The sequence below is a fragment of the Austrofundulus limnaeus genome, unplaced genomic scaffold (genome assembly GCF_001266775.1).
Source record: "Austrofundulus limnaeus strain Quisiro unplaced genomic scaffold, Austrofundulus_limnaeus-1.0 Scaffold497, whole genome shotgun sequence".
NCBI classification, from domain to species: Eukaryota; Metazoa; Chordata; class Actinopteri; order Cyprinodontiformes; family Rivulidae; genus Austrofundulus; species Austrofundulus limnaeus.
In genome coordinates this window covers 77,992-90,648 of record NW_013952899.1, presented here as the reverse complement: position 1 = coordinate 90,648, position 12,657 = coordinate 77,992, and the positions used below count along the sequence as shown (strand labels likewise).

General features: G+C 40.2%; 1 protein-coding gene across 2 annotated transcripts in view; it reads left to right on the top strand.

Annotated features, from left to right (window-relative positions):
- LOC106530180 (phosphatidylinositol 4,5-bisphosphate 3-kinase catalytic subunit alpha isoform) overlaps positions 1-10,536 on the top strand; it is a 46,442-nt gene extending 35,906 nt beyond the window's left edge. Inside the window, exons 15-22 of one of the 2 annotated variants that reach the window (XR_001311738.1) lie at positions 1,018-1,124; positions 1,464-1,585; positions 1,866-1,944; positions 2,163-2,333; positions 2,417-2,534; positions 2,623-2,774; positions 5,774-6,103; positions 9,731-10,536. Coding sequence is in view for 1 of the 2 variants with exons in the window: in XM_014025766.1 (XP_013881220.1) it covers positions 1,018-1,124; positions 1,464-1,585; positions 1,866-1,944; positions 2,163-2,333; positions 2,417-2,534; positions 2,623-2,774; positions 5,774-6,044 (1,020 nt within the window). In the remaining variant the exon portion in view is untranslated. Of the gene's footprint in view, positions 1-1,017; positions 1,125-1,463; positions 1,586-1,865; positions 1,945-2,162; positions 2,334-2,416; positions 2,535-2,622; positions 2,775-5,773; positions 6,707-9,730 lie in introns of those variants that run through there. The other variant, XM_014025766.1, reaches the window with a different exon arrangement.
- Positions 10,537-12,657: the final 2,121 nt, after the last annotated feature.

Sequence of the window (12,657 nt, the reverse complement as noted above, 5' to 3'; positions counted from 1 at the left end):
CTACCTTCTCCTCTCTGTCAACGCTCTCTGGTTTCATTTAAAAGAGTCGATCATCAGATATTGTCCAAAATTAACCTTCAGGGTGGATATAAGCCTCACACTGAGAACCTATCCACGTCATCATTTACCCAGAATGCTTTGTGTGTAAATAAAATGGCTCCGTCTGTGTTAAAATATATTTTTAAAAATTTACAAAACTAAACATCCTACAGTATTTTTACAGTCTTTATTTTACAGTTAAAATAAATGTTTATCTACTAAAGTTTAATATTACAACTAATCAGGGATCCCTTTAAAAAACTAAACTGTGGCCACATGGAGCTGTTTTAGCAGCTGAATTTTCATTTCCTGTTTGATGCAGACGTGGTTGGATGTTTGCTGACTAACTGGTTCATCTCTAATTCTATCAGTTTTACAGATTTTGAGCTAAAATGTCAGCATGGCAGTTTTCTGGCTCTGATTGTCAACAGATTGTTTTAAAGATTTGATCAAAATGGCTGAAGGTGGTGGGCAGCGTGCTTTCAGGCCTTTTATTTACCTCAGGTCTCGTTCTTGTTCTGGGTGGATTTGGGTTTGTTTTTTTTTCTGCTCTTGTGATTCCTCTTTCTCTGGTCAGCCTGTTGCTTTTTATTTTTGTTTTTTTTTTACTGATGTTCAATCTTCAGGATGTGTCCCGGTGATCGTTGTCCTGATTGTGTCACAAACAATCAAGCTGTGCATCAGTTCTGGACCATCCTTGATTTATTGTAACTGTCATATTTTCATTTTTTACTGGCTGAATAATTAAATTTAAAATCTGATCAAATTAAGATTTTTGACAGTATGAATCTATCAGAAATGCCCTTTAAGTAAATGTTGAATTTCTATGTCAAACACAAAGCTGTTGTCCAACACGACCACCAGAGGGCGCAGGATGTTCTTACCTAGAGACCCTCTGAAGCAGCATTACTAATAAACAGAGTTGTTGACACTTCACCAGCATCAGAACAGCAGTGAACCATTTCTGTTTCTTTAAAGGTTCAAATGAAGTTTCTGGTGGAGCAGATGAAGAGACCAGCCTATACGGATGCACTGCAAAGCTTTACGTCCCCGCTGAATCCTGCACATCAGCTGGGAAACCTCCGGTACGCCTGCACCTCCTTGCTTCACTTTGTCCTCCCAAACGGTCCTCGTTCTGTTTCTGCAGCGGTTGATTGTTTCTCCTCCGCCGGGTTTTGAATATTAAAAATACATTTATCTGTGTGGACCAAACTCATTTAGGGACATTATGTGCTCTTCTGCTTGGGGAGAGCAGATTCCCTTTACAGTAAAGCTTCTTCTGCATGACTCAGCATACAGGAGCTGAAGTATATACTGGACTGCTGACTCAGCATTCAGGAGCACAGCTGCAGTTAATTAGAGCTTACAGTCTTTCATTTCGACAAGTTTGTTTCCAATTAAACGTATTTATGTTTTTGTTTTAGCCTGGAGGAATGCAGGATGATGTCATCGGCAAAACGGCCTCTCTGGCTGAACTGGGAAAACCCTGACATGATGTCAGAGCTGCTCTTCCAGAACAATGAAATCATCTTCAAAAACGGAGACGGTGAGTTGTGTGTGCGTGTGCATTCAAACCGCCTGCCTCTTACAAACACAACACAGTCGATGCGTGTGCCCATCATGACTCAGCTGAARCCTGCGGGGTGTGTCGTGGCACACAGACTCGTAACGCAGAATTGAAAAATCTGTTTTTGGATCACGCTTCAGTGCAGAATCGTGCTCTTTTCTGAGATGCACCTGACTTTGACAGCTCCTCTTCATCCAGCATCACCGAGCTGATCAAAGCAGCTAATATTCAGTTTTCCTCCTCCTCCTCGCCTCTGCAGATCTGAGACAGGACATGCTGACTCTGCAGATCATTAGGATAATGGAGAACATCTGGCAGAACCAAGGCCTTGATCTCAGGTAGGCTCCTCACTTCGTCATGACAGCAGGGATGCAGGTACACGTTAACGAGCTCCGGATCCTTCACACACACTCATAAATTAACTGTAAACTCCTGCCAACCACTTCAGGTCATTTTACATTCAGATCCATCACTGCTGCCCTCCTTTTAAAAAAAAAATACAAACCTCTATATATTCATTTTCACACGTCTTACCGTTCTCTGTTTCCTCCCCCAGGATGCTGCCGTACGGCTGCCTGTCCATCGGTGACTGTGTGGGTTTAATCGAGGTGGTGAGGAATTCTCACACAATCATGCAGATCCAATGCAAAGGTGGCCTGAAGGGGGCGCTGCAGTTCAACAGCCACGCGCTGCATCAGTGGCTGAAGGATAAGAACAAGGGAGAGATGTGAGAGGCATAAAACCTGGGTTTTTCCTCAGCAGTGAATGATCCCTGGGCTGAGGCGCTTTTATTTCTCCTTTGTCTCTCAGGTATGACCAGGCCATCGATCTGTTCACACGGTCGTGTGCCGGCTACTGCGTGGCCACGTTCATCCTGGGCATTGGGGACCGGCACAACAGCAACATCATGGTCAAAGATGACGGACAGGTAAACATCACAGCTCGCCTTGTTCTGCTGGACTTAAAAGAAAAAAAACAAAATAAAAGCTCGTCTGTTCATTTTCCTGCGTTCACAGCTGTTCCACATAGACTTCGGTCATTTCCTCGACCACAAGAAGAAGAAGTTTGGCTACAAGAGGGAGCGTGTACCGTTTGTGCTTACGCAGGACTTTCTGATCGTTATTAGCAAAGGAACACAAGAGTGCACGAAAACAAGGGAGTTTGAAAGGTAACAGCAACACAGACAGGTTGGACTGAAACAAGCTGTTGGATGTTGAAGGGACCTTTCAGCAAGTTTGTTGTATTTTTCACACAAAGGAATGAACAAATAATATCCTACCTGTTTTAGATAGCTCTTTGAATGCAACTCTACTTGAATGTTTCAGAAGCCTTTACAATTAATTCTGTTTATGTAAAACTCTGGTTATGTGGGCACCTCTAGCAGGATTTTTATAATGTTTCAGGCAAATATCAGCATTTGAATAAAAAAACCGGGACATTCTGTCAACTGCAGTTTTGTTAAGTCGGCAGATTCTGCTTTGAAGTGGTTCCACTTAGATTGTATGGCTAAACTTAAGACAGCTAGTCTGAGCGGACCCACTTTAAATGTGGACCACTGCAAAATTAAAACAATTCTAGTCCTCAGATTGTCCTAGCTGTTCATGCAAATTTAAAATTTTAAACCTGTACAGACATCAGAGGTGACCAATACTTTACAAAACTGTTCATTCAGACAACTATCCACAACACTAAGATATATAAATATATATATTTAATAATTTTTAAACAAAAAAATTGCATTTAAATTGCTAAAATATCCCTTTAAAATTTCAACAAAATGGTAACAAATTGCTCTTTTTGATTCTGCTTGAAAATGGTTTGTGTTTGTAATGATTTTTCTGCTTGTGGTGGATTTTTTGAGATACAGTGAGGTGTGAAAGTTTAGGCAGCCTTGTTAATTTTCCTGAGTTATCTTTATAAATCCTTGATTGTTTGGATAAAACAATCAGTTAAATATATCAAATAGGGGACAAACACAGCGATATTTGATAAGTGAAATGAAGTTRATATGATTTACAGAAAGTGGCAATAATTGGTTAAACAAAATTAGGCAGGTGCATAAATTTGGGCACCATAAAAAACCCTTAACTCAATATTCAGTAGATCCTCCTTTCACAGAAATAACAGCCTCTAAACACTTCCTATAGTTTCTAATAAGAGTCTGGATTGTGGCTGAAGGTATTTTAGACCACTCTTCTTTACAAAACATCTCTAGTTCATTCAGGTTTGATGGTTTCCGACCACATACGGCTCTCTTTAAGTGACACCATAGATTTTCAATAATTTTCAGGTCTGGGGACTGAGATGGCCATTCCAGAACGTTGTACTTGTTTCACTGCATAAATGCCTTAGTAGATTTTGAGCAGTGTTTAGGGTGGTTGTCTTGTTGGAAGATGCAGCCCCGGCTTCAGCAGCTTCAGCTTTGCCACTGATTCCTGGACATTGGTCTCCAGAATCTGCTGATATTTGTTGGAATCCATGTGTCCCTCAACTTTAACAAGATTCCCAGTCCCTGTACTGGCCACACAGACCCACAGCATGATGGAACCACCCCCACATTTTACTGTAGGTAGCAGGTGTTTTTCTTGGAGTGCTGTGTTCTTTTGTCTCCTTGCATAACGATCCTTGTTCTGCCCAAACAACTCTATTTTAGTTTCATCAGTCCACAGCACCTTATTCCAAAATGAAGCTGGCTTGTCCAAATGTGCTTTAGCAAACCTCAAGCAGCTCTGTTTGTGATGTGGGCGGAGAAAAGGCTTCCTCTGCATCACTCTCCCATACAGCATCTCCTTGTGTAAAGTGTGCTGAATAGTTGAACGATGCACAGYGDCTCCATCAGCAGCAAGATGATGTTGTAGGTCTTTGGTGCTGCTCTGTGGGTTGACTCTGACTCTTCTTAACATCCTTCACTTCTGTTTATTCCAAATTATTCTTGGTCTGCCACTTGGAGCTTACACTTGAACTGTGCCTGTGGTCCTCCATTTTCTCACAATGTTTCTCACAGTGGAGACTGAAAGCTGAAATCTCTCAGATATCTTTCTGTATCCTTCCCCTAAACCATGACGGTGAACAAACTTTGTTTTCAGCTCATTTGAAAGTTGTTTTGAGATTCCCATGCTGCCACTCTTCAGAGAAGACACAGAGAGGAGAAAAACTTACAATTGCCCCCCCTTAAATACCCTTTCTCATAATTGGAGTCACCTGTCTATGGAGGTCAAGGCTCACTGAACTTACCAAACCAAATTTGAGTTCCAATAATTAGTTCTAAAGTTTTTGAAATCAATAAAATGAACACAGTGCCCAAATTTATGCACCTGCCTAATTTTGTTTAACCAATTATTGCACAGTTTCTGTAAATTATATAAACTTCAATTCACTTCTCAAATATCACTGTGTTTGTCCCCTTTATGATGTATTTAAATGATTTCTTTAAATCCAAACAATGATTTATAAAGGTAAATCAGGAAAATTAACAAGGCTGCCAAACTTTCACACCCCATTGTACTTGTGGGCTCGAGAATTAACCACATAACCCTCAATGTACTGGCCACCGTACATTCCCAGTTTGTGAATTCCTCCCTCTTTATAGCCTGACCCACGCAGGGACTTTGAATTTGCATAATAAGCTGTTCAAACAATTCGATTGGTTGTTTTTTGATGGGTGCCTCTTCTGCCAATATGCCAATAATGTGCTCTACAGAGTCTATAGACTCTACAGAGCACAAAATGTGAGGCAAGCCCCTCATGTCCCACCTGTCTATGGTACACGTGATTGATTGACTAGAATTGGCCAATCAGCTCTGAGCTTCATTCTGACACTACAACTGTGTAGCCAATCATGCTACCAATATTGCTATTCAATATGCAGCTTTGGAAATTTAAAAAAGTAATAATGGTTATAGTGTATTGTGTGTATTCAGACCCAAAAGCCAGACGGGTTCCAGTGACCCTTGTCGTCAGAGCATGAACACATCTAAGAGCCTAAGTTTGCTCCATAACCCAGAACAGGAAACATAACTGTAGGTCATAAAATGCAGTATTCTAAACAGAACAGAAATCATAATACACTGGTGGTCAAGGGTATCAAATGTTCTTAGAATTCACAACAAAATGCGATGATCCTGGTAAGATAGTATAATTTTTCGTTCCCATGCTCCATCTCCTCAGGTTCCAGGAAATGTGTTACAAGGCATACTTGGCCATCCGCCAACACGCCAACCTTTTCATCAACCTCTTCTCCATGATGCTGGGCTCAGGCATGCCGGAGCTGCAGTCGTTTGACGACATCGCCTACATCAGAAAGACCCTGGCCCTGGACAAGTCAGAGCAGGAAGCCCTCGACTACTTCATGAAGCAGATGAATGACGCCCATCATGGCGGCTGGACTACCAAGATGGACTGGATCTTCCACACAATTCGCCAGCACGCCATGAACTAAGGAAGGAGAGAACAATACGAACCATGGCAGCAGCAACAAGAGGAGCGAGGGAAAAAAAGGTTTTCTTCCAAAACATACTAAAGCCTGGTTAATATTGCTGCCAGCTTCTTAATTTCAGAGACATGTTGCCTAAAAGTTCCTGTTTCTTTAAGTGTCTGAAGTTTGTTTTCCTGCCTCAAAGTTTTATAAGGAAATATGGAGTCATACTCTTTTTTTTTAAATAGGAATTTACCAAGTGGAATGGACCTCATCTACACTGGCCTTTAAACTACAGAATATCTATAAAAACCTTTTTACTTTTGATTCCTTTTATTACAACTACATCCATCAGCATTACCAGAGGAACACTACTAAGTAGCACCAGACAGATGGCTATTCTTTTTTAAAGAGGATTTAATTTTGTTGTTCTTACTACTTAATTTAAAAAAAGATAAATGTGAGGTAGTGGCTGTCACATCTGAACGCATCCTCTGATCATTTACATCCAGTTAGCAGCAATGCACAAATTCATCACTTTATAGTTTGAGCCTTCAACAACATATTAGGTTGGAAAATGGAGGAAGGTGGTTTTTGTTTCCTAGTTTCAAAACTAAAGCTTTAAAATTGAGTGTGAATTAAAAATAGTGCTTCAACAATAAAGTCTAACTCCAGGAAGTGAACCACAAAGTATTTGTTCTGCTTTTTATTATTAATGTAGTCAAGGCTWATGGGTGCAATCAGCTGTTTGCACCAAGTTCTAGTTTGGTTCTGATTACATTTGTAGTCTGTACTGTTCTCAATGTTTAGACTTTATTCATAAACCTCAATCATCAACATTTTGACTTTTTAAATTACTATCTTAATTTAATTTGCAACATTTTGATATTAGTCTCAACACAGCGTTCTCAACAAAACCTTAAACCAAAATAGATGTAGCTTCACAGTAGGGATGGGTACCAAATTCGATACTTTTTGATGTAAAGACCGAATTCTGTCGGTACTACCCAGTATCTATTCACGTAACATCAAACGGTACCATGTTTCGGTACCTAAACGCATCATTGCGACCGGTTTGGCATAAGAGTGGAGAATTTTCCATGCTTGTCCTGAAGGCAGCATCAAGCAAAAGCATAATGACGTCCGCAGCATCAGCTGCTGGTTCAGACAGGAAACAGAGGCAGAGCTCGGTCTGAACGTAGCTTTAAAGCCTCGCAGCTCCTGGAGTAAAACTCGCCAAACAGACCGCTTCTGAATTATCTGGTGGATTAATTATCTTGTGAACACGATGTTCGCTTGCTCAAAATAAATAAAGTACCGCCACTTTCTTTATTTCATCCACCATTAAACAGAGACCACCAGAGGAAAACAACAGAGGCACTTGCCGACAGTCCGAACACGTCTGACCTGAAGGAGCACAAGCAGCCAGCTAAAGTGTTGGGCGCGTTTTGGATGCTCAAAACGTAGCTTCAATACCTTTTATTTATTTTAACTCCATCCTCTTTTGCTTATTTGATTTAAACTTATTTGCCTTCCATGGACCTCCATCACAGTTTTTCTAGCGGGGAAATGACATCAATAGAAACACGTGGAGCTGGATTTTAATTTGTGCAATAAGACAATAAGACTTGTTTTCAAGAGTTTGCACTTTAAAGAAATAAGTTACACAACTGAAGTTACAATACAAAGAGTTGGATGTTGTCTTGATGTTTGTTAATTTTATATACTGAGAAATATGTTGAATAAAAAGAAAAGTTTATTATTGAAAAAACAATACACACAAAGTACCGAAAAAGTGGTACCGTTAAATACCGGTACCGATTCCCAGGTACTGGATATAGGTACCGAATTGATTCAAACGTCAAAGGTACCCATCCCTACGTCACCGTACCAAACTCAGCATAGGCTTTAGCGCCGACGTTTCTGCTTTAGCCCCGACGTTACGACTTTAGCCCTGACGTTACTGCTTTTGCTCCCAAGTTACGGCTTTAGCCCCGGCGTTTCGGTTTTAGCTCCCAAGTTACTGCTTTAGCTCCATCGTTAGGGCTTTAGCCCCGACGTTAGGGCTTTAGCCCCAACGTTTCGGCTTTAGCCCCGACGTTACGGCTTTAGCCCCGACGTTACGGCTTTAGCCCCGACGTTACGGCTTTAGCCCCGACGTTAGGGCTTTAGCCCCGACTTTACGACTTTAGCCCTGACGTTACTGCTTTAGCTCCCAAGTTACGGCTTTAGCCCCGACGTTACGGCTTTAGCCCCGACGTTACGGCTTTAGCCCCGACGTTACGGCTTTAGCCCCGACGTTACGGCTTTAGCCCCGACGTTTCGGCTTTAGCCCCGACGTTACGGCTTTAGCCCCGACGTTACGGCTTTAGCCCCGACGTTAGGGCTTTAGCCCCGACGTTAGGGCTTTAGCCCCGACGTTACGGCTTTAGCCCCGACGTTACGGCTTTACCCCAGGCAGACGTTCATGCTGTAGAGACGTTTGCGTTTTAGCCCAGAGGTTATGACTTTAGCCTCAACATTCAAGCTGTAGCCTCAACAGTCGTGGTTTAGCCCTGAAGTTACTGCTTTAATCCTTGTTGTTAGGGCTGTAGTCTTGACGTTATGGGTTTGGCCCCGACATGTCAGCGTTAGCCCAAACGTTTCAGCTATAGCCTCAACATTCATGCTGTAGCCTCAAAGTTACGGCTTCAGTCTCGATGTCACATCTTTAGTTTTGACACTAGGGCTGTTATACATTAAATAAAATTTTAGTTCATATTGGTTACCCACCTTAATATCTAATAATTAGCATTGATTTTAGACTATTATTTTGGTTGGCCTCTAATCTGGATACTTCAACTTCAATTTATACTTTAATTAATACTATACTATATTATACTTTAATTTATACTTTAATTATACTTTAATAAACTTTAATCTTGATTTAATTACTCTAATTTTAACTTTACTAATTTATTTTTGAAACTGAGGAACTTAAAAGAAACCCTGCTTTTGTCATTTGACTCAGAAAAACAGTAGCATGCTATGCTTCCGTCACCTTACAGAGAATAATGAAACATTTTCTGAACCAGTTAAAATGCTCAACTCGTAAGTCATACGAGATGTTTTATCACATCACATATTTGACATTTGAACAGCAGTTTGTACTTTTAAATCCATTTTCTGCAGTCCTTTTTTAAACCAAGCATCACAATTCCAAGTCTTGCTTCAACACAGCACTGATTGAGGTGTACTGCAGTATTGTAGTTTTGTCTGTCAGTATTACTGTGGTAAATGTTGAGATGGAAGCCACCATTAACCTCCCAACACAGAAGAGCTCTCTGATGGTAGGCTCTGCACTCCTCAGCATTCACTGTAGTGATTATTTAGCATCCTGCGCTGTTACGCTATGCAAATTGTGGCCCTAACACGTACTGTATATTACAACAACAAAAATCGAAGTAGTAAAAGAATTGGTTCTGGAAATACTCTATGAAGTGTGTCAGTTCAGTGCATACAAGGAAGCGGGGGAGAAAAAAAATCTAAATTCTGCCGTGGAACAGTGTCGCCCGGTTATTCCCAGCAGAAACAAACCTGCCTTTATCTTCTTGTTAGGCTTTTAACTAACCCTGAAGCCTCGATCCAAGCCATCTGTAAAATATTTGATATTGACTTTTGTTTTTCTTCCGGTTCCACGTTCCAAGTGTCGGTTTTGTTTTGTTTTACAGTTTCCTGTGCAAAAAGCTCATGTGCAAAGAGGTGCATTATTGTCCAAGCTTTACAAAATGACCCATACTGTTCTCTGGACCTCTGAGTGTCTCTGCACATGTTTAAGGACTTACAGCTGCTCAGGAAACCAGTCCCACCAAGGATGGATCCAAACTGACGAAACTAATCTCATCGTATTTTATCAGAGAACTGTTTGTACTTAGTATGTTTGTTTCTCACGCTGCATCATGCATGAAACCCTCAGATACCTGCTCTCTCTTTTTAACCTGACGTTGTTTACTTGAATTTCTTGTACAGAAATGATCTTGTTACTTGTTGGAGGTACAGTCACAATGAAGGTAACAGAGACTGCTATTACATGTGTGAATGCTTTTCTTGAATAACTACAGAGGTAATATATATTTTTGTATTTTTTTTATGTAAGCGAACTCATGTGTGTAATTGCTAACCAAAAGAAGAAGAAAAAGAGGTGTGCATCACATAAACCAGCCTCATATAAAGTCCAGCAGCCATCCTTAAGTTGTGGAAAGGAGGGGTTGAATGAAGGACAAGTCATCGAGCATCATTGCTAAATAAAATGGAACCGTCTTACCCTTAAATGGAAGTCTGTAAGCACATTAAGTTGTTTGAAGAAAATTACCCTGCATGTTTTAAAGCAACCAAACTTGTGTTAATTATATATTCACCTGTATCATAAAGCTTTTTCAGATAACTTGTTTTAATAATCCTCATATGTCGCTGTTGGGTAAGAAACTATGCATTCAATTATTGTGCTGTTAAATAAAACCTTTTTTTCCCAATGAAATATTCTAAGACATTTTTGTTTTACGTTTAAACCAATACACATGTCAACCTCTTCAGACATTTACCTGTTAATGAGCCTCAAAAATGTGTGAGATTGCTCTATGTTCTTGTACCTGCAAAACGAGGGGAAATCCGTGTAAATTACGGACAATCCGTACAACTTGACATGTATGTTAAACAAAATATAATTCAATTTCAAGGCACTTTTTAAAAAAATGTTAGTGAAAACAAAAATGTAAGACATTCAGACAGTTTTTATGAATAAACACCATATTCTGTTGACCAATTTCAAACAAAACAAACACTAAGGGTAGCTCCAAACGTCAAAGAAATTACCTTATTAGCTTTTGTGAGAGCCCTTTTTCTGGGCCCTAAAATGGTAAATGGACTGTACTTGTATAGCACCGTCGTATCCAACCAGGACACTCAAAGCGCTTCACACTCTACAATCTGTCCTCATTTATCCATTCACACAGCACACTATTAGGTCTCTACAAAGCTAACATGTACAGTCAAGCTATGGAGACAAATCAGTGCCAATCACATTCATACACTGATGGGACACACATCAGAGGMRYTRRGGKTGAAGTGTCTTGCCCAAGGACACAACTGAGAGCTGGAACAGGAACCAAACCAGCAACCTACTGGTTCCAGGACGTCGCCCCTATCCACTCTGCCATATTGTAGTGTGAGTGGAAAGACTACCATGATGCTAAAAAATCCAGTTGTAAATGGACAGTATTTATTCTTAGGCTAAATCTGGTACAATGCATCAAATGTTTTTACATTTCTGTTTTAATTGCACACTGTCCTGATTAAATGAATAAATAATAATAATAATAAAACATACACTGCCCGGCCTAAAAAAAAGTCACCGACTGGATTTAACTAAGCAAATGGTTAAAAAAAACATTGAATAATTACTTCAGGTTAGGTTGTTTCAGCTGACAACAACCTGATGCAGTGAGTTAACCACGTTGACAGACATCCTGTGGTTGAGAATAATGTTAATCTGTTTCAGAGGAGTCAAATTATTGGTATCAAGTGGAGAAAACATCTAAGGAGATTGCTGACACTACTCAAATCAAGTTAAAGGAATAGTTGTAACATTAGACTTTATTTAATAAACATATATTTTAACTGTAAAATAAAGACTGTAAAAATACTGCAGGATGTTCAGTTTTATCATTTTTAAACTAAAAGTTTAAAAATATATTACACGGACAGGGCCATTTTATTTACAAGCAAAGCATTCTGGGTAAATGATGATGTGGACAGGTCCTCGGTGTGAGCGAGATTCTTATATAGCCAATGCAAGACCTCCTCTGGGTAAGTGAGATCACAACCTTGTTTATCTCTGCTCAGAATATAGGCCACTTGTTCGGAGACAACCTGTAACTACAAGGACTGTGAGAAAGTGGTCACAGGAAGCTGAAGAAGCCCTACAGGGATGTTTTGAAGCTACAGATTGGATTGYTCTTTGCCAGCCACATGGAGATGACATAAATGCCATGACCGAGTGTGTGACTGACTATATAAACGTCTGTGTGGACGACACCATCCCCAGCAGTACAGTGAGATGCTTCCCTAATGACAAACCCTGGATCACCAGTGAGCTAAAGGAACTTTTAAACAAGAAAAAAAGAGCCTTTAGGGATCGAGACAGGGAGTTATTGAGGAGTATACAGAAGCAGCTCAAAGTCAAGATCAGAGACGGCAAGGAGGTTTATAGAAGGAAGCTGGAGAGTAAACTGAAAAGGAACAATATCAAAGATGTGTGGTCAGGGGTGAAGAAGATTGGATGGATGAAGTCTGGACAGAGCAAATGAGCTGAACACATTCTTCAACAGGTTCAGCTCAGGAACAAGCTCATCTTCCTCCTCTCCTGCCCCCAGCCAAACAGACATCTCACCCTCCTTTGACCCACAGCTTTCCTGTCAAACTGATAGGGTTTTATTGGATTTATTAAACTTCTTAAGGTGTTTCAAATAAAGTCTTGGTACGTGACAAATTTATTATTCATCATGGCGTGTCCATAGACTGTTTTAAGCAGAGCTAGTAAATTTTACTATTATTCACATATTAAACCCCAGCAACAAGTGTTTTGATTGGTTCCTATGCC